This window comes from Podarcis tiliguerta (assembly GCF_965153285.1).
Source record: "Podarcis tiliguerta genome assembly, chromosome: 18".
In the NCBI taxonomy this organism is placed as follows: Eukaryota; Metazoa; Chordata; class Lepidosauria; order Squamata; family Lacertidae; genus Podarcis; species Podarcis tiliguerta.
This window is the reverse complement of record NC_139551.1, coordinates 5186643-5208232: the sequence shown is the minus strand read 5'-3', so window position 1 is coordinate 5208232 and position 21590 is coordinate 5186643. Positions and strand designations below refer to the sequence as shown.

The 21590-nt window shown below is 47.0% G+C and overlaps 1 protein-coding gene across 3 annotated transcripts in view; it reads left to right on the top strand.

Moving 5' to 3' along the window:
- Positions 1–21590, top strand: part of CERS4 (ceramide synthase 4) — a 104038-nt gene that overhangs the window by 70042 nt on the left and 12406 nt on the right. For all 3 annotated transcript variants that reach the window (XM_083421783.1, XM_083421781.1, XM_083421782.1), the window contains exons 3-5: positions 8521–8638; positions 10714–10832; positions 19696–19753. In XM_083421783.1, coding sequence (XP_083277909.1) covers positions 8521–8638; positions 10714–10832; positions 19696–19753 — 295 coding nt within the window. The remainder of the gene's footprint in view (positions 1–8520; positions 8639–10713; positions 10833–19695; positions 19754–21590) is intronic.

The following is a 21590-nucleotide window of genomic DNA, read 5'->3' as shown; positions in this document are numbered from 1 at the left end:
GTTGATGACTTTCCATGGCATGTTTAAGCCCCAGTTGTAGAGCTGTCTCATCCAAACTAAGCCTCCTAAAGCAAAATATACAGTGGTACCTCCGGTTACATACGCTTCAGGTTACAGACACTTCAGGTTACAGACTCCGCTAACCCAGAAATAGTGCTTCAGGTTAAGAACTTTACTTCAGGATGAGAACCGAAATCGTGCTCCGGTGGCGCGGCAGCAGCAGGAGGCCCCATTAGCTAAAGTGGTGCTTCAGGTTAAGAACAGTTTCAGATTAAGAACGGACCTCCAGAATAAATTAAGTATTTAACCTGAGGTAAAGCAGAGACATCACCTTGCCAACAAAGGTCCGTATAGTTAAAGCCATGGTTTTCCCAGCGGTGATGTATGGAAGTGAGAGCTGGACCATAAAGAAGGCTGATCACCGAAGAATGGATGCTTTTGAATTCTGGTGCTGGAGGAGACTCTTGAGAGTCCCATGGACTGCAAGGAGATCAAACCTCTCCATTCGGAAGGAAATCAGCCCTGAGTGCTCACTGGAAGGACAGATCCTGAAGCTGAGGCTCCAAGACTTTGGCCACCTCATGAGGAGAGAAGACTCCCTGGAAAAGACCCTGATGTTGGGGAAGATGGGGAAGATGGAGGGCACAAGGGGAAGAGGATGAGATGGTTGGATAGTATTCTTGAAGCTACCAGCATGAGGTTGACCAAACTGTGGAAGACAGGAGTGCCTGGTGTGCTCTGGTCCATGGGGTCATGAATAGTTGGACATGACTAAACTACTAAACAACAACAACAACAACACTAATAGTAGTAGTAATAATAATAATTTTTATTTAAACCCCGCTTTCCCCGGCCAGAGCCGGGCTCAGGGCGGCTAACACCAGTAAAATTATATTATAAACATAATGCGGGTGGAACCAATTTAAAATACAGGTTAAAATGCAATTTAAAAAGCAGCCTCATTTTAAAAGTAGCCCATAGATCAAAACCGTAAGGGGAGGGAAGACATAAGGGTCAGACTGAGTCCAAACCAAAGGCCAAGCGGAACAGCTCTGTCTTGCACGCCCTGCGGAATGATGTCAAGTCCCTCAGGGCCCTAGTCTCTTGTGACAGAGCGTTCCACCAAGTTGGGGCCAGTAATGAAAAGGCCCTGACCCTAGTGGAGACCAATCTAACCACTTTGTGACCTGGGACCTCCAAAGTGTTGTCATTTGTGGACCTTAAGGTCCTCCGCGGAGCATACCAGGAGAGGCGGTCCCGTAGGTAATAATTTTATTATTTATACCCCGTCCATCTGTCTGGGTTGCCCAAGCCGCTCTCAGTGGCTTCCAACACGTATAAAACATCAAACGCTAAAAACCATACTAGAAGGTTTAGTTCGGTCAGAATCAGGTATACCTTGGCTGACAAACGCCTTAGCAGTTGAACATTTTGGTTCCCGAACGGCGCAAACCCAGAAGTGAGTGTTCCGGTTGTCAGCTTCGCCCTTGATCCAGTGCCACCAACTGGACTCATCCACTTCAGCCCTGACTGGGCTAGGCGAGCTGGGTAGCACTTCCAGAGACCACCTTCCTCACAGGAACAGGTCTAACAACTCAGAGCTGTGAGCACCGAACTCACTTCCAGAAGACAGCCATGCACAGCAGAGTATAGCAGAGCATAAATCACTCAGACGACAGCGCTGAACAATATCTTCTTTTATTCACTAACAGCTACTGTACTATACAAACTATATACAAATGGAGATGCTTGACTGCACTGAGTGTTATAGCTGCTTTCTGCAGCAACCTTATCTACACAGAAATAACACTCAGTCTTTCCGACACACAGACTGGTTGACTAACTGACCGACTCACTCACTGATGTGGTGCTGGAGCAGAATATGTAGATAGCAGAACATGCCTCCTACCTCTCTGCAGAATCAGCAGACTGCTCAGGAGATTCTTGGATATGGGAGGGGTGAAATCTCCTCACCGGTTTGTGAACGTTCTTTCAGAAGCCGAACGTCCGGCGGGGCTTCCGGGGCTTCCAATTGACTGCAGGAGCTTCCTGCAGCCAATTAGAAACAGCAGTTTGGTTTTTGAACGTTTTGGAAGTTGAATGGACTCCCAGAACGGATTCCGTTCAGCTTCCAAGGTATGACCGTACATGACTTCTGGTAAATGAGCCACCATAGCCGCTAGAGGGTCGTGAAAATTGGTGTACCCAGCCTTTTTAGACTCGTTTACCTATGTATTGGTCAAAATCATGAGTTTGACCAAGCTGCGGGAGGCAGTGGAAGACAGGAGTGCCTGGCGTGCTCTGGTCCAGGGGGTCACGAAGAGTCGGACACGACTGAACAGCTAAACAACAACAACCTATGTATTATCTGAAACAAAGGGGCACATAGGTTGCCAGATGTGAAATATGTTGGCATTAAGTTGGCTCTCCTACCCAAATATTAGTTGTCATTTCCGAGTCACCTTCAAAGGTAGACCCACGTAGAGCGCATTGCAGTAGTCCAAGCGGGAGATAACCAGAGCATGCACCACTCTGGCGAGGAAGTCTGCGGGCAGGAAGGGTCTCATCCTGTGTACCAAATGGACCTGGTAAACAGCTGCCCTGAATACAGTGCCTCCATGGACAGCTGTGAGTCCAAAATGACTCCCAGCCTGCGCATCTGGACCTTCAGGGGCACAGTTGCCCCATTCAAGACCAAGGAGTCCTCCACACCTGCCCGCCTCCTGTCCCCCAAAAAACAGTGCTTCTGTCTTGTCAGGATTCAACCTCAATCTGTTAGCCACCATCCATCCTCCAACCACCTCCAGACACTCACACAGGACCTTCACCACCTTCACTGCTTCTGATTTGAAAGAGAGGTAGAGCTGGGTATCATCCGCGTACTGATGTACACCCAGCCAAAACCCCACAGTCCTTACACATAGATACTAATTAAACACCACAAATCCCTATCGAGGTAACATCAAGGCAGTCTTCTCTCCCAGTTAGAACACACGAGTCCTAATTAAATCCCAATATTACATTTAATACCATAGATCAGGCACGTCCAGCTCTCAAGATACTGCGATATACTCCCAGTACAGTGGTACCCTGCAAGACGAATGCCCCACAAGATGAAAAACTCGGTAGACGAAAGGGTTTTTCGTTTTTTGAGTTGCTTCGCAAGACGAATTTCCCAATGAGCTTGCTTCGCAAGACGAAAACGTCTTGCACCTTTTTTAAAAAAACCGCCAATTCATTCCTATGGGAAACCGTCAATAAATATTGGTGCTTCGCAAGATGAAAAAACTCGTAGAACGAAAAATCTCGCAGAACGAATTAATTTCGTCTTGCGGGGCACCACTGTATATAAAAAAAGGCAGTGATCTACGCAGGGACAGAGAAGGAGCGTTCGTGGGGTGGTGGGTGGAAAGAGTTGTTGATCTTTTTATTGGGGGGGTGGGTTGCAAAACTCTGCTCACCCTAAACTCCAGCGCTGTCAATCGCACGGACGTCTGCCGCCGGCTGCCAGGAAAGAAATGATTGACAACATGCCACGCACCCAAATATAAGTCCCGCGATCAACTGCAATCACCCCGGGGTCTGCCTGTTGATTGCAGTTGACCGCCTGGACATTGTCTGCCAGAGATCTATTACACCAGGGGTCAGCAAATGTTTTCTTTTTAAAAATAATAATAATATTTATTAGAAGTTTAATAGTTACAGAAAGAAAAAAAACAAAAGAAAAAAGAAACAATAAAAGATTTAACAAACAATACATCAAAACAATACATCAAAAATAAAAATAAAAAGAAAGACGAAAAAACAATACATCAAAACAACTAGAAAAACAAAAACATTTAAAAAACACATCCCATATTTCCATATCTTTACTTTTCATTTACTTGTTTCATCAACCTCCTCACACCTCCCTTTTTTGTATTCTAGTTCAATTAGCTATTTCAGCAAATCCTTTCCATCTTTTTCAATTTTTTGTTCTATAATTTATCTTAACACAATCTAACTTTAAATTTTCCACTTTGGCCCATTAACAGTCAGTTTTTACTTAATTCTTTATAGCATTTCTGCTAAAACCATATAGCTTCATTCCAGCATTCTTCTAGCATTCCGGGTCAGCAAATGTTTTCAGCAGGGGGCGGTCCACTGTCCCTCAGACCTTGTGGGGGGCCGGACTATACTTTGAAAAGAAAATGAACGAATTCCTATGCCCCACAAATAACCCAGAGATGCATTTTAAATAAAAGGACACATTCTACTCATGTAAAAACACGCTGATTCCTGGACCGTCCGCGGGCCGGATTTAGAAGGCGATTGGGCCGGATCCGGCACCTGGGCCTTAGTTTGCCTAGCCATGTACAGTGGTACCTCAGGTTACAGACACTTCAGGTTACAGGCGCTTCAGGTTACAGACTCCGCTAACCCAGAAATAGTACCTCGGGTTAAGAACTTTGCTTCAGGATGAGAACACAAATCGTGCGGCGGCAGCAGGAGGCCCCATTAGCTAAAGTGGTACCTCAGGTTAAGAACAGTTTCAGGTTAAGAACGGACCTCCAGAACGAATTAAGTACTTAACCCGAGGTACCACTGCATTACACCGTCTTTTTAAACAGGGAAGATCAGAAAAGGACATCACAAGAAGATATTTGTCTCGGGCGTCCATCTTTTCAGAATTTCATTCCTCGGCGCATGAGCTCCTGGCAGATTTCTTTCCCGGAGCTAATCCGCCCTCCTCCCCCAGAAAACCCTTTGCGAGTCCTCGGTGCGAAGCATTCTTTCCATAAAACCCGACAGGCAATAAAAAGAGCAGCCCAAAGCTCCATGAAAACCGCCTCCATCAGAAGCCCATAAAATGATTCATTCCCAGCTCCTCTTGAGAACCAAATGCAACTCGCAACAGATTGGCAGCTTCAGAAAAGGTCCCCATTTGTGCCACAGCAGTTCTGATTTCTCAATAAAGCCCCCTTCCCGTGTAGCATAGAATCATGGAATCGTCGGACATGTAAAGAACGGGAAGGTATCTTCTACCGCATGTGGTGGACTTGCAAAGAGGTAAAGGCTTTCTGGGAAATGGTATTGTTGTTGTTGTTGAGTCATTTAGTCGTGTCCAACTCTTCGTTACGCCATGGACCAGAGCACGCCAGGCCCTCCTGTCTTCTACTGCCTCCCACAGTTTAGTAAACTCATGCTGGTAGCTTTGAGAACACTATCCAACCATCTCGTCCTCTGTCGTCCCCTTCTCCTTGTGCCCTCCATCTTTCCCAACATCAGGATCTTTTCCAGGGAGTCTTCTCTTCTCATGAGGTGGCCAAAGTGTTGTAGCCTCAGCTTCAGGATCTGTCCTTCCAGTGAGCACTCAGGGCTGATTTCCTTAAGAATGGAGAGGTTTGATCTTCTTGCAGTCCATGGGACTCTCAAGAGTCTCCTCCAGCACCAGAATTCAAAAGCATCCATTCTTTGGCGATCAGCCTTCTTGATGGTCCAGCTCTCACTTCCATACATCACTACTGCGAAAACCATAGCTTTAACTATAAGGATCTTTGTTGGCAAGGTGCATTTTGTACGTTATCCCTGGAAAGACTCCCTGGAAAAGACCCTGATGCTGGGAAAGATGGAGGGCACAAGGAGAAGGGGGCGACAGAGGACGAGATGGTGGGACAGTGTTCTCAAAGCTACCAGCATGAGTTTGACCAAACTGCGGGAGGCAGTGGAAGACAGGAGGGCCTGGCGTGCTCTGGTCCAGGGGGTCACAAAGAGGTGGACACGACTAAACGACTAAACAACAACAATTTATACAAATATGGTGCCAGGGAATCAAACTGAGAAGGGGGGGGGGAAGGCATACCAAGGACCGAGTTTTTTTATTAATAGCCAGATTGTTCTCTTGCTCTAAGTCCTTCAGACGCTGTCCAATTAGCTTTTTTGCTTTAATAAACCCCATAGTGAGAAGCTGATGTAGGTGGAGTCCGCAGGAGGGGAATTTTTGGCTGCTCGAATTCTTATAGCCAAGAAATGGAAAACACAAGAATTACCAACTGTGGAAGAATGGCAGATGAAAACGATGGAATATACGGAGCTGGCTGACCTTACTGGAAGAATCCACGACCAAAAAGAAGAGGAATGCCAAGAAGAGTGGAAGAGATTTAAGGACTATTTGAATAAATACTGTGATATCAAAAATTAGAAATTACTCGAAAGAAATTACAGATTAGGTCTAGGATTAAATTAAGAGTTAATTACCGCATTTTTTGCTCTTTAAGACTCACTTTTTCATTCCTAAAAAGTAAGGGGAAATGTGTGTGCATCTTATGGAGCGAATGCAGGCTGTGCAGCTATCCCAGAAGCCAGAACAGCAAGAGGGATTGCTGCTTTCACTGCACAGCGATCCCTCTTGCTGTTCTGGCTTCTGAGATTCAGATATTTTTCTTCTTGTTTTTCTCCTCCAAAACTAGGTGCGTCTTGTGGTCTGGTGCGTCTTATAGAGCGAAAAATACGGTAAATAAATAAGATTTAGAACCTAAAGGAAAGTTAAGATATTTTATTTTAATTGGAATACTGTGTTTTTAAAAAATGATACCAGAAAACTGCTACCTTTTAATTACAAGGAAGTTCAGATTGGAGGACTCAGAGGAAGCCCAAAAATATGTTTATGAGGTTAGAAGTCTAAATAATTAATTCGTTTGTGTTGTTTAGGTGTTTAGGTACCTTGTTTTTATTGTTTATATTTGTGATTTGTCTTTTTTTTTCTTTTTTTTTCTCTGTTTTTCTTTTGTTGTGATATGTGTTATATCTGTAAGAAACTTAATAAAAATTATTATTTTTTTTAAAAAAGGAGAGGAATTTTTGGTGCACAATTTTAGACCGTGCACTTTTATGGGGGTCTTGTGTCACTAAGGCCAGTAGACCGGGTGGATTTAGATTTAGATGGAGCCAATAATTGAGAGTTCTTTGCCAGGACCGAGCTTCTACAAAGGGAAAACTTGCCCCCAGTTGTAATGTTGAATTTGGGACACAAGGTGGTCACGGGAATAGGATGCTGGCGTTACGTTCCTGTAGGTGGTTTGTGATTGGAACCCAGTTCCACGCCTTTCAACCTACATTGCCTCTGAGCATCTGCAGAGTGCCTTTTCTCTTTTGCAACTTGCGGGTGCTGGACTGGATCCGGCCTCCACCTCACGTCCTCATCTTCTAAACTGCAACAGCCTGCCTTTAGGCATTGCTAAATTGCTTCTCTGTAAGCACAGCTGGTCCCTGGGGCGATGGGGTTTAAAAGAAGAGCCAGATGAGTATTTATTCATGAGCTATCTCTAAAAAGGAGGGAGAGCATCGCTCTGAGAGATAATTGCTCCATTACACAGCGCCTGCTTTATAGGCAAAAAGGTTTGGGAGCGAGTTTTCTGGAAATGGCTTTGGGCATGTGAAAGGGGACAGAATCATAAAGCTGGTAAAAAATAAAGGGACCCCAACCATTAGGTCCAGTCGTGGACGACTCTGGGGTTGCGGCGCTCATCTCGCTTTATTGGCCGAGGGAGCCAGAGTACAGCTTCCGGGTATGTGGCCAGCAGGACTAAGCCGCTTCTGGCGAACCAGAGCAGCGCACGGAAACACCGTTTGCCTTCCTGCCGGAGCGGTACCTATTTATCTACTTGCACTTTGACGTGCTTTCGAACTGCTAGGTTGGCAGGAGCAGGGATCCGAAGGTCGACGGTTTGAGTCCCCGCGACGGGGTGAGCTCCCTTTGCTCTGTCCCAGCTCCTGCCAACCTAGCAGTTTGAAAGCATGCCAGCGCAAGTAGATAAAACCACTCCGGTGGGAAGGTAAGCGGTGTTTCCATGCGCTCTGGTTTCCATCATGGCGTCCCATTGCACCAGAAGTGGTTTAGTCTTGCTGGCCACATGACCCGGAAAGCTGTCTGTGGACAAACGCCGGCTCCCTCAGCCTGAAAGCGAGATGAGTGCCACAACCCCAGAGTCGCCTTTGACTGGACTTAACCGTCCAGGGGTCCTTTACCTTTACTTGTGACGACAGCGAGGAAGCCTCGTTCTACCTGTAGTGACTCCAGTAAAGTAAAGGGACCATTAGGTCCAGTCGTGGCCGACTCTGGGGTTGCGACGCTCATCTCGCTTTACTGGCCGAGGGAGCCGGCGTACAGCTTCCGGGTCATGTGGCCAGCAGGACTAAGCCGCTTCTGGCGAACCAGAGCAGCACACGGAAACGCCGTTTACCTTCCCGCTGGAGCGGTACCTATTTATCTACTTGCACTTTGACGTGCTTTCGAACTGCTAGGTGGGCAGGAGCAGGGACCGAGCAACGGGAGCTCACCCTGTCGTGGGGATTCGAACCGCTGACCTTCTGACCGGCAAGTCCTAGGCTCTGTGGTTTAACCCACAGCGCCACCCGCGTCCCAAGTGGCTAACAAGCAGTGTTTGACCCCAAGTTGCCTACTGTTCCTTTTCCTGGCATCTTGTGACCAAACCCAGGCAGAGAACAACACCTGCTAACCTGACTTATTCTCCTCTCTAGGATCGTCGCTGTGCCGCTGAGCAGAAAAATGGGACTGAGGGAGAAAGTACGGAGGAAAGCTCCTCCGAACCCCATCCTGGAAGCTTTTTACACCACGCAAGGGAAAGGCCCCAAAGAGGTAAGTGGCTGCAGATGTCTTTGCAACCAGGTTCTACTGGTTCCTAGAAGGAGGGCTGTTTTTCTCCTGCCAGATTTGCTATTCTCCAGCCACTAAACAAAGCGAAAGGGGAATGTACAACACCAGCACCGCCCCTCCGAAAAAGAGAAACAGCAACAACAACAACAACAACAACAACAACAATATTTTATTATTTATACCCCGCCCATCTGGCTGGGTTTCCCCAGCCACTCTGGGCGGCTCCCAACAGAATATTGAAAACACAATAAAACATTTAAAAACTTCCCTAAACAGGGCTGCCTTCAGATGTCTTCTGAAAGTCAGATAGCTGTTTATTTCCTTGAAATCTGATGGTGGGTGTTCCACAGGGCGGGCACCACTACCAAGAAGGCCCTCTGCCTGGTTCCCTGTAACCTCACTTCTTGCAGTGAGGGAACCGCCAGAAGGCCATTGGAGGTGGATCTCAGTGTCCAGGCTGGACGATAGGGGTGGAGACGCTCCTTCAGGTATACTGGGCCGTTTAGGGCTTTCAAGGTCAGCACCGACACTTTGAATTGTGCTCCGAAACATACTGGGAGCCAATGAATATCTTTCAGGACCAGTGTTATGTGGCCCCGGTGGCAGCTCCCAGTCCCCAGGCCAGCTGCCGCATTCTGGATGAGTTGTAGTTTTTGGTTCACCTTCAAAGGTAGCCCCACGGAGAGCGCATTGCAGTAGTCCAAGCGGGAGATAACCAGAGCATGCACCACTCTGGCCAGACAATCTGTGGGCAGGGAGGGTCCTATCCTGCGTACCAGATGGAGCTGCCCTGGATGCAGAATGGACCTGCGCCTCCATGGACAGCTGTGAGTCCAAAATGACTCCCAGGCTGCACATCTGGTCCTTCAGGGGCACAGTGACCCCATTCAGGACCAGGGAGCCCCCCACCTGCCCCTTGTCCCCCAAAACCATAAATGCATGCAATTGTATCCAGATCACTTCTTCTACAACTGCCTGGTTTGCAATTAGCCATGTTAAAAAGGTAAAGGGACCCCTGACCATTAGGTCCAGTCGTGACCGACTCTGGAGTTGCGGCGCTCATCTCGCTTTATTGGCCGAGGGAGCCGGCGTACAGCTTCCGGGTCATGGGACCAGCAGGACTAAGTCGCTTCTGGCGAACAGCACACGGAAACGCCATTTACCTTCCCGCCGGAGCGGTACCTATTTATCTACTTGCGCTTTGACGTGCTTTCGAACTGCTAGGTGGGCAGGAGCAGGGACCGAGGAACGGGAACTCACCCCATCGTGGGGATTTGAACCGCCGACCTTCTGATCGGCAAGTCCTAGGCTCTGTGGTTTAACCCATAGCGCCACCTGCATCCCATGTTAGCCATCTGTAATAAACCATCTGTAATAAAACTTAAAGCAGGGGTGTTGAACCTTTTTGGCTGTGGGTGGCGCTGTGGGTTAAAGCCTCAGCACCTAGGACTTGTCGATCGAAAGGTCAGTGGTTCGAATCCCCACGGCGGGGTGCGCTCCCGTCGTTCGGTCCCAGCGCCTGCCAACCTAGCAGTTCGAAAGCACTCCCGGGTTCAAGTAGATAAATAGGGACCACTTACCAGCGGGAAGGTGAACGGCGTTCCGTGTGCTGCGCTGGCTCGCCAGATGCAGCTTGTCACGCTGGCCACGTGACCCGGAAGTGTCTCCGGACAGCGCTGGCTCCCGGCCTTTAGAGTGAGATGAGCGCACAACCCTAGAGTCTGGCAAGACTGGCCCGTACGGGCAGGGGTACCTTTACCTTTACCTTTATCCCTGTCGCCCTCCAGGCGCCAACCTTGATAGGTGGGTGGGATAACACACCTGTCGCCCACCTGACCGACAGTCCACAAGACACGCCTACCTGCCAATCACCTGACATCCAACTTTCAAGAAACTTAGATCTGCTCCCGCTATAACAAAACTGGCGGTGATCTGCCAGAGCTGTTGGGCTATTTTTTAGCAAGCAAAAGTTGTTGAGTTAGTTAGTTTTTTAGACTGGGGGGGGGGCGGTTCCTGTGATCTACTGCAATCTACCTGTTACCTGGCCTCTCTTTCAGGGGGAGCTCGTCGGTCTGGCCAAACAGTGTGACTTACAGCCGAGGCAGGTGGAGCGATGGTTCCGATATCGCCGTAACCAGGACCGGCCCAGCTTGACCAAGAAGTTCTGCGAAGCCAGGTAAAAAATATCAAAACACGCACGCGGTTTAGGATATTTCTTTTCAAAATGGGAGGTTTTTAAAGCATATCTGAAAACTAAATATAGTAGTTTAAATTCTGTTGCAGCATTCGAGGAACTTCAAGTAATAGTTGCAAGGTAGATATAAGAAATTAGATTTATTAAGAATAAGTTTAATTATGATTAAAGTGGGTTTTGGCAATAAGTAATATGAAATTGAAATATGAAATAGACGGGAGGTTGGGTCTTTAGTGTTAAGACCAATATATGTTTTATTGTTTGCTGAGAAAATTATGTGTCTATGGTTATTCTTGTGTGTAATTTGGTATTTGTGGTTTTTTTCTTTTTTCTTGTTGTATCAATAAAAATATTTTTTTAAAAAAAGATATTTCATGTATATATATATATATATGTGTTTTTTAACATATCATTTTCAACAGTAATTAAGCATACTTTTGCATCTTATACAATTTTTTGACTTCCATCAATCCTGTCTGAAAATTTTCCAATCTAATCTCTTAATATACATTTCTTAGTATACATGCTTTCCCTATTACAGTGTTACCTCAGGTTACATACGCTTCAGGTTACATACGCTTCAGGTTACAGACTCCGCTAACCCAGAAATAGTGCTTCAAGTTAAGAACTTTGCTTCAGGATGAGAACAGAAATCGTGCTCCGGCGGCAGCGGGAGGCCCCATGAGCTAAAGTGGTGCTTCAGGTTAAGAACAGTTTCAGGTTAAGTACGGACCTCCGGAACAAATTATGTACTTAACCTGAGGTACCACTGTACTAACAAGGTACGACTGTATGTTCTGGATTTTTTATTTTTGGTGTGGGGAGTGAAGAGATATTCAAGAGTCTTCCGGGAGTGGAAGTGAATGCAGCTGCCAATCATCCTTTTTACCACCCCACTGATTTACCACTAGCCCTGACCTAGCCACTGTGATCCACGCAACGGTCACCTCCAGACTGGATTATTGTAATAATATATTATTTATACCCCGCCCATCTGGCTGGGTCCCCCAGCCACTCTGGGCGGCTTCCAACAAAACACTAAAATACAATAACCTATTAAACATAACCTAGGACTTGCCGATCGTATGGTCGGCGGTTCGAATCCCCACGGCGGGGTGAGCTCCCGTCTTCGGTCCCAGCTCCTGCCCACCTAGCAGTTCGAAAGCACTTGGAAGTGCAAGTAGATAAATAGGTACCGCTTTATAGCGGGAAGGTAAACGGCGTTTCCGTGTGTTGCGCTGGTGCTGGCTCGCCAGAGCAGCTTCGTCACGCTGGCCACGTGACCCGGAAGTGTCTCCGGACAGCGCTGGCCCCCGGCCTCTTAAATGAGATGGGTGCACAACCCTAGAGTCGGAGACGACTGGCCCATACGGGCAGGGGTACCTTTACCTTATTAAACATTAAAAGCTTCCCTAAACAGGGCTGCCTTTAGATGTCTTCTAATCCTATAGAAGAATAGAATCCTAATAGAAGTCTATTAGCAGCACCCAATAAATAGAGTGTTGTTGCCTTTAGCAAAATCAAGTAGAGCTACATATTTTGACACAGCTGTGTTGGTCTGACGGAGTCAAAATATATTTAAAATTTTTAAAAAATTGTTCAGTAGCACCTTAGAGACCAACTAAGTTTATTCTTAAGGGACGCGGGTGGCGCTGTGGGTTAAACCACAGACCCTAGGAGGTCGGCGGTTTGAATCCCCGCAATGGGATGAGCTCCCATTGCGCCGTCCCTGCTCCTGCCAACCTAGCAGTTCGAAAGCACATCAAAGTGCAAGTAGATCAATAGGTACCGCTCCGGCGGGAAGGTAAACAGTGTTTCCATGCGCTGCTCTGGTTTGCCAGAAGCAGCTTAGTCCTGCTGGCCACATGACCCGGAAGCTGTACGCCGGCTCCCTCAGCCAGTAAAGCGAGATGAGCACCGCAACCTCCGAGTCGGCCATGACTGGACCTAATGGTCAGGGGTCCCTTTACCTTTACCCTTAAGTTTGTTCTTTGTATAAGCTTTTGTGTGCATGCACAGTTCTTCAGACATATATTTTGACTAAATGTTCTCCTGAACAGTTTGTGCTGCTGCCGGCTTTGTGTGACCCAAGATGCCGGAACATTTTAATTATGGTTTATCTCATCTTTACCCAAAGTAATATTGCTAACGCTGTCCTAGAACAATCTATTTACCAATACCCTTTCCTTAAGGGACATGATCATTTGTCGCTTAAGCAATCACTTTCAAGTCGACTGCCAAATGATAGAATGCAAGATTAGGAAAAATTCCACTCCCCTCCCTTTAATGTGGGTTTACTTCTAAAGCGGATAATTTTACCCATGGAGTTTTGATTTCCCATAGACATGATAGTAGGGATGCGGGTGGTGCTGTGATCTAAACCCCTGAGCCTCTTGGGCTTGCTGATCAGAAGGTTGGCAGTTCGAATCCCCGCGATGGGGTTAAGAATAATAATATTATAATAATTTATTATTTATACCCCGCTCATCTGGCTGGTTTCCCCAGCCACTCTGGGTGGCTTCCAACAAAATATTAAAATGGTCAGAGCCTAGGACTTGCCGATCGGAAGGTCAGCGGTTCGAATCCCCGTGACAGGGTGAGCTCCAGTTGCTCAGTTCCAGCTCCTGCCAACCTAGCAGTTCGAAAGCATGTCAAGTGCAAGTAGATAAATAGGTACCGCTCCGGCGGGAAGGTAAACGGCGTTTCCGTGCGCTGCTCTGGTTCGCCAGAAGCGACTTAGTCCTGCTGGCCACATGACCCGGAAGCTGTACGCCAGCTCCCTTGGCCAATAAAGCGAGATGAGCGCCGCAACCCCAGAGTCGTCCGCGACTGGACTTAATGGTCAGGGGTCCCTTTACCTTTACCTTTACCTATCACAGACAATAATCTTTGCTTTTCATAAGCACCCTGTAATTTTATTTCAAATAAATAACAATAATAATATCAACAATCCACACTTAAATCCCTGGACAGTGGTACCTTGGGTTACATACACTTCAGGTTACATACGCTTCAGGTTACAGACTCCACTAACCCAGAAATAGTGCTTCAGGTTAAGAACTTTGCTTCAGGATGAGAACAGAAATCGTGCTCCGATTGGCCCCTTCCAAATCTGTCTGTCTCCAGCCATGGAAGCAGAGCAGGGCCACCCTGGCTAGCAGCCATCAATAGCCTCCTCCTTGAATTTGCTCCTCTTTCAAGGCCACCCCAGTTGATGGCCACCGCCGGCTACTGTGGCAGGGAGTTCCATAGTCTAACTCTGCATGATGGAGGATTTTTTTTGTCCATCCTGAATCTTTGAAACACTGAGCTTCACTTCTAGTGTTATGAGAGAGAGAAAGGCCTCTCCAAAAAAATACATTTTTAGAGCTGATCAGGATGCTAGTGCCTTCAGGAGTGCCAGAGGACTTAAACAGAAACGGAAGCAGGAGCATAAGCACAAAAATGTTCCCTTTCTCATCTCAGGTGTAGGACAGATATCAGTCCGGTGAATAGGATCAGTATTTGCTTTTCGAATCATACAACTATAGAGCGCAAGGGACCCCAAGGGCCATAGAGCCCAACCCCCTGCAAGGTACGGATCACAGCTCGAGATCCATGACAGATGGACATCCAACCTCTGCTTAATAATAATAATAATAATAATAATAATAATATATCTTTATTGTCATTGCCCCCTTCTGGGACAATGAAATTACTTGACTGCTCCATAAAAACACTAATTAAACAATACAGTATGATACAGCAAGGGAGATTAGATGACTTTCAAAGTCCGGGCTTCCCATTCAGGGCCGAGATCGCTCTGGAGAAGAAGCTGTTCTTAAGACGGCTCGTTCTTGTCTTCATCGTCCTGTATCTCCGTCCCGACGGCAAGAGCTCGAAGAGACAGTGACCAGGATGCGATGGATCTTTTACTATGTCCAGTGCCTTCCTATGGCACCTTGTGGCACAAATCTGGTCTAAGGTGGAGAGTGGGCAGCCAACAATGCTCTCTGCTGCCTTAACAACCCTGCGCAACCCCATCCTGTCCTGGGTAGTATAGCTTCCGTACCACACACATAAGCCATAAGTGAGCACGCTCTCAATGGCACAGTGATAGAAGGCAAGCAGCAGTTTCTGCGGAAGATGGTTTTTCCTTAGTATTCTCAAAAAATGCAGTCTCTGCTGCGCCTTCTTCACAACCCCCTTGTGTTGACACTCCAGGACAGATCCTCTTGTAATTCAATGCCCACAGTAACATTAAAAACCTCTGAGGAAGGAGAGTCCACCACCTCCCGAGGGAGACCCACTGCCAAACTGCTCTTGCTGCCTGAAAGCTCTTCCTGATGTTGAGTCAGAATCTCCTCTCTCGCAACTGGAAGCCATGGGTTCGAGTCCTGCCCTCCGGAGCAGGAGAAAACAAATTGCTCCACTTGACAGCTCTTGAGATCATTTGAAGATGGCTATGTGGGACGCGGGTGGCGCTGTGGGTTAAACCACAGAGCCTAGGACTTGCCGATCAGAAGGTTGGCTGTTCGAATCCCCGCAATGACAGGGTGAGCTCCCGTTGCTCGGTCCCTGCTCCTGCCAACCTAGCAGTTCGAAAGCATGTCAAAGTGCAAGTAGATAAATAGGTACCACTCTGGCGGGAAGGTAAACGGCGTTTCCATGCTCTGCCCTGGTTTCGCCAGAAGCAGCTTAGTCCTGCTGGCCACATGACCCGGAAAAACTGTCTGCAGACAAACGCCGGCTCCCTCGTCCTGTAAAGCAAGATGAGCGCCGCAACCCCAGAGTCATACACAACTGGACTTAACTGTCAAAGGGACCTTTACCTTTATCTTTATCATATAATCTAGACTCAGCCCTGCCTGTTGTTTTGCTCAGCCCCCGGTATCAGACGGTTCAATCTAAATTAACTAATCAGTTGGTTGATACCGGGAGTGGCGCTCAGAAAAAATTAGACGTGCTTTCAAACTGCTGGTGTTTACTCAGGATGGAGATTAGATGGAGACAGCAGCCAGGTTTTTGCAACACGAGGGTTTGTGAACATTATGCAACATTAACAAAAGTATTAGATGCAAATTTTGCGGAGCGGTTTTATTGCACTCAGCTCTGCTGCAATCTTGTCTGTATGCCAATAGAGGTTTGAGCATAGTACACAAAAGCAGAACTTTATTATCCTTCATATTTCCACATCTGAATAGAGCACCAAAATGCAGAAGCAACTGAATTATCTAGCAACATCCTAAAGCCTTAAACATCTTTTTGTGTCATGTGCTGTCGACGAAATGGCGTATGAAATCTATTTAATAATTAAATTCATTTAATCTATTAATTGTGTGTTTAATTGTACATGTTTGATTACATTTAAATATATTAATTGTGCCTATTCAGTCTCAGTCAGTTTTTTTGCACATAGCCAAAGGCTGCCACAATGTACACAGTAATTGTGCCTATTAAAGGTAAAGGTACCCCTGCCCGTACGGGCCAGTCTTGACAGACTCTAGGGTTGTGCGCCCATCTCACTCAAAGAGGCCAAGGGCCAGCGCTGTCCGAAGACACTTCCAGGTCACATGGCCAGCGTGACATTGCTGCTCTGGCGAGCCAGAGCCGCACACGGAAACGCCGTTTACCTTCCCGCTGGTAAGCGGTCCCTATTTATCTACTTGCACCCGAGAGTGCTTTCGAACTGCTAGGTTGGCAGGCGCTGGGGCCGAACAACAGGAGCGCACCCCGCCGCAGGGATTCGAACTGCCGACCTTTCGATCAGCAAGCCCTAGGCGCTGAGGCTTTTACCCACAGCGCCACCCGCGTCCCTATTGTGCCTATTAAATAATAATAAATATATTGCAAACCCTTTAATGTGAGATATGGACATTTAATTCAGTGTACGGTCTTTGGGTTCTGTGTCAAAGCACGTATTGCAACCAACTCAGTATAAAAAGTTGGACTGCCCTCATCTAGCATAATAATAATAATAATAATAATAATAATAATAATAATAATAATAATTTATTTATACCCCGCCATCTGAATGGGTTTCCCCAGCCACTCTGGGCGGCTCCCAACAGAATATTAAAAACACCAAGAAGCATCAAACAATAAAAACATCTCTAAACATGATACGCACTTAGAAATCTGTACAATGAGACCAGGGCGGGATTTATGTTTGATAAGGATTTAGGATTGATGAGGCCCGAAGCTACTGAAGTTAATGGGGCCCTTTATATGTCCAGCTGTCCTTTGTCAACAACAAATTGCCGCTGTTTTTTGTGTTGAATATGTGCTAGGGACGCGGGTGGCGCTGTGGGTAAAAGCCTCAGCGCCTAGGGCTTGCCGATCGAAAGGTTGGCGGTTCGAATCCCCGCGGCGGGGTGCGCTCCCGTTATTCGGTCCCAGCGCCTGCCAACCTAGCAGTTCGAAAGCACCCCCGGGTGCAAGTAGATAAATAGGGACCGCTTACTAGCGGGAAGGTAAACGGCGTTCCATGTGCGGCTCTGGCTCGCCAGAGCAGCGATGTCATGCTGGCCACGTGACCCGGAAGTGTCTCCGGACAGCGCTGGCCCCCGGCCTCTTGAGTGAGATGAGCGCACAACCCTAGAGTCTGTCAAGACTGGCCCGTACGGGCAGGGGTACCTTTACCTTTTTTATGTGCTTTATGGTAATTGATGGACCTAATACGTATCTCAAGCCCTTTGCCATTGTTGCTCTATGTCGGTTTTATTTTATTTGTTTGTTATCTTATATTTTGGAAATCTTCCTTTAAATTTTTTTGGAGGCCCCCAAGAGAGTGGGGCCCTAAGCTATAGCTTGTTTAGCTTATACATAAATCCAGCACTGAATGAGACAAAATGTGTATCTGAATTAGGAATGTGGGTGAAACTGAATTCAATGCTCATTCTAAGACCAACCTTTTTTAATATGCACAATATACGGACTTGAAACACTGCCGTCTGTCCAAAATTCACGCTTCCCAGAATTTTTGCAATGCAGATCTCCAGGCAAGTAACCTGCACAAAAGTAATTCTACTAGGAAGAAGTGGCATAACAACAACAACAACAACAAAAATCCACATATTAGCCAAGTTGTTGTTGTTTAGTCGTTTAGTCGTGTCCGCCTCTTCGTGACCCCCTGGACCAGAGCACGCCAGGCCCTCCTGTCTTCCACTGCCTCCCACAGTTTGGTCAAACTCATGCTGGTAGCTTCGAGAACACTGTCCCACCATCTCGTCCTCTGTCGTCCCCTTCTCCTTGCACCCTCCATCTTTCCCAACATCAGGGTCTTTTCCAGGGAGTCTTCTCTTCTCACGGCCAAAGTCTTGGAGCCTCAGCTTCAGGATCTGTCCTTCCAGTGAGCACTCAGGGCTGATTTCCTTCAGAATGGAGAGGTTGGATCTTCTTGCAGTCCATGGGACTCTCAAGAGTCTCCTCCAGCACCATAATTCAAAAGCATCCATTCTTCGGCGATCAGCCTTTTTAATGGTCCAGCTCTCACTTCCATACATCACTACTGGGAAAACCATAGCTTTTACTATACAGACCTTTGTCGGCAAGGTGATGTCTCTGCTTTTTAAGATGCTGTCTAGGTAGCCAAGTTAGCATATTAGCCAATATAAAAAAATGTGCCCCGTTAGATAAAACCGCTTTGTGGAATATTGGAAGAACTCAAGTTGTGTCCAGTGAAGGGAATCAGTTACCCACTAGGGGAGAATGGTTATGTAAGCTTTCAGAATACAGTGGTGCCTCGCAAGACGAAATTAATTCGTTCCATGAGTCTCTTCGTCTAGCGGTTTTTTCGTCTTGCGAAGCAACCCGCTTAGCGGATTAGCGCTAATAGCGGTTTAGCGGCTATTAGCGGCTATTAAAGGCTTAAGGGATTAGCGGATTAGCTGCTAAAAGGCTATTAGCGGTTTAGCGGCTTAGAAAAAGGGGGTGGGGAGCGGGGGAAAATCTCAAGACTCGCAAGACATTTTCGTCTTGCGAAGCAAGCCCATAGGGAAATTCGTCCTGCGAAGCGCATCGAAAAACGGAAAACCCTTTCGTCTAGCGGGTTTTCCGTCTTGTGAGGCATTCATCTTGCGGGGTACCACTGTATTTAGAATTAGCCAAATTGACAGATATAAAAAGACAAGACCCAAAAAGTGAAGTGAAAAAGGAATGGGAGCGCCTAAATGAATACTTTAAAAGCCAAGGTTCGAGGACATAAATCTGGCTGAGTCTGGCATAACCATGTGATGTGAAAGGATAAGAAAGAGGGAATTATATCTAGATGCTAGGATAGAGATGATAAGGAAAACAGGATGATACAATGAGAGGTAAAGGAGGTGCTGTGGGATTGATGGAAGTCAATTTTTGTTTTTGTTTTTAGTGTTTACCGTATTTTTCACTCTATAAGACGCACCAGACCACAAGACGCACCTAGTTTTTGGTGGAGGAAAACAAGAAAAAAAATATTCTGAATCTCAGAAGCCAGAACAGCAAGAGGGATCGCTGTGCAGTGAAAGCAACAATCCCTCTTGCTGTTCTGGCTTCTGGGATAGCTGCACAGCCTGCATTCGCCCCATAAGACGCACACACATTTCCCCTTACTTTTTCGGAGGGGAAAAGTGAGTCTTACAGAGCAAGAAATACGGTATATTATTAACTTGTAAGATATGGATTTGTTTGGTTTTTTGGCATACTGGTTTCTGTGTTATTTTTTGATATTATTCGTGCTGTTGTGTGGAAAATACTAATAAAATTTATTATTTATTAAAACAAACAAACAAGTTGCATCCATTGGACTCGTTTGGTGTTCGTCCGACTTAGTCCTGCTCCTGAGTCCTGAATTCACAGATCTGCCCTGATTTTTCTTATTCTCTTCCAGCTGGAGGTGCACCTTTTACTACACTTCGTTTTGTACCGGTTTGGCAGTCCTTCACGACGTGAGTTGCAACAACAACACTTAATGATAATAATAATAATAATAATAATAATAATAATAATAAATTATTTATACCCCGCCAATCAGTGGCGTAGCGTGGGGGGTGCAGGGGGGGCCGGCCGCACCGGGCGCAACATCTGGGGGGCGCTCGCTTGCACTCGCAGCTCTCTGCCCCTACCTGACTCACTCACTCTCTCTCACTGCAGTGCTGGCTGTGCGAATCCGATCCGAGCCGCCGGGTCGCCGCCCACTGTGGAGGGGAGGGTGCCAGGCGTGCGGTGCGGTGCGGAGAGAGAGCAAGGGACTATCTGGGGGAGGGACAGTGCAGCGGGGGGGGGGGCGCAAATTACTTGCCTTGCCCCGGGTGCTGACAACCCACGCTACGCCACTGCCACCCATCTGGCTGAGTTTCCCCAGCCACTCTGGGCGGCTTCCAATCGAGTGTTAAAAACAATACAGCATTAAATATTAAAAACTACTCTAAACAGGGCAGCCTTCAGATGTCTTTTAAAGATAAGATAGCTACTTATTTCCTTCACATCTGAAGGGAAGCTTTTCAGTTTCGTAGCTCCTTATCCAAAAGGGAGGCTGCTGTCTCTGATGCCAAAACTGCAGCCGGACTGCGGCGATCCAAAGCTCAAACCAGATAACACAGAGACACTGTGAATGGGCAGCTTTTAAGAAAGAACTGGGGCAAATTTGCAGAATACGTGAAGGAAATTTTGTAAACATCTTAAAAAGCCAGCAGATTATTAGAATAATCAGAGCACAGAAAGATTAATAAAATGAAATAAGACAGAAGGGGGAAATCAAAGGCTAAAGGGGTATTTCAGATTACAGAAATTTATTATTACAGTCAAATACGGGAAATTTTAACGAACCGTGGAATGCAGGGGAAGGGAAGTCGGGGATAACGAAGTGATATTAATAATGATGTATTTGTTGTAAAGGGATGGGGGTGGCGCTGTGGGTTAAACCACAGAGCCTAGGACTTGCTGATCAGAAGGTCGGCGGTTCGAATCCCCACGACTGGGTGAGCTCCCGTTGCTCGGTCCCTGCTCCTGCCAACCTAGCAGTTCGAAAGCACGTCAAAGTGCAAGTAGATAAATAGGTACCGCTCCAGCGGGAAGGTAAACGGCATTTCCGTGCGCTGCTCTGGATCGCCAGAAGCGGCTTAGTCCTGCTGGCCACATGACCCAGAAGCTGTACGCCGGCTCCCTCGGCCAGTAAAGCGAGATGAGCGCCGCAACCCCAGAGTCGGCCACGACTGGACCTAATGGTCAGGGGTTCCTTTACCTATTTGTTGTAAAATTGAAAACTATAAATGGAATGTGTTGGGATTTTTTTGAAAAATATATAAATAAAATGCAGGCGCTAAATACAATTACAGTGGTACCTTGGTTCTCGAACCTAATACATTCTGGGAGTCCGTTCGACTCCCGAAACGGTTTGGAAACCGAAGCGTGGCTTCCGATTGGCTGCAGGGGCTTCCTGCACTCAATCGGAAGCCGCGTCGTAGGTTGGGCTTCTGAAAAACGTCCGCAAACCGGAACACTCACTTCCGGCGTTTGCGGCGTTCAGAGGCCAATTTGTTCGTGAGCCAAGCCAGTTGAGTACCAAGTGTGGGCTGTGATCCATGAGAGATAGTCAAGTACAACATTCCTTGTAATGCTAGAGAAGACATGCGAGGGGATGTTTGGTCCAGCCGGTTGAAACTTCCTGTTCCTCCTGGCTGGAGCATCCTTCCATGGAGGCACCATGAAGCAGCTGTCCATGGAGGCACAGGTCAAATCTGTGTCCAGGGCAGCTGTTTTCCAGCTCCACCTGGTACGCAGGAT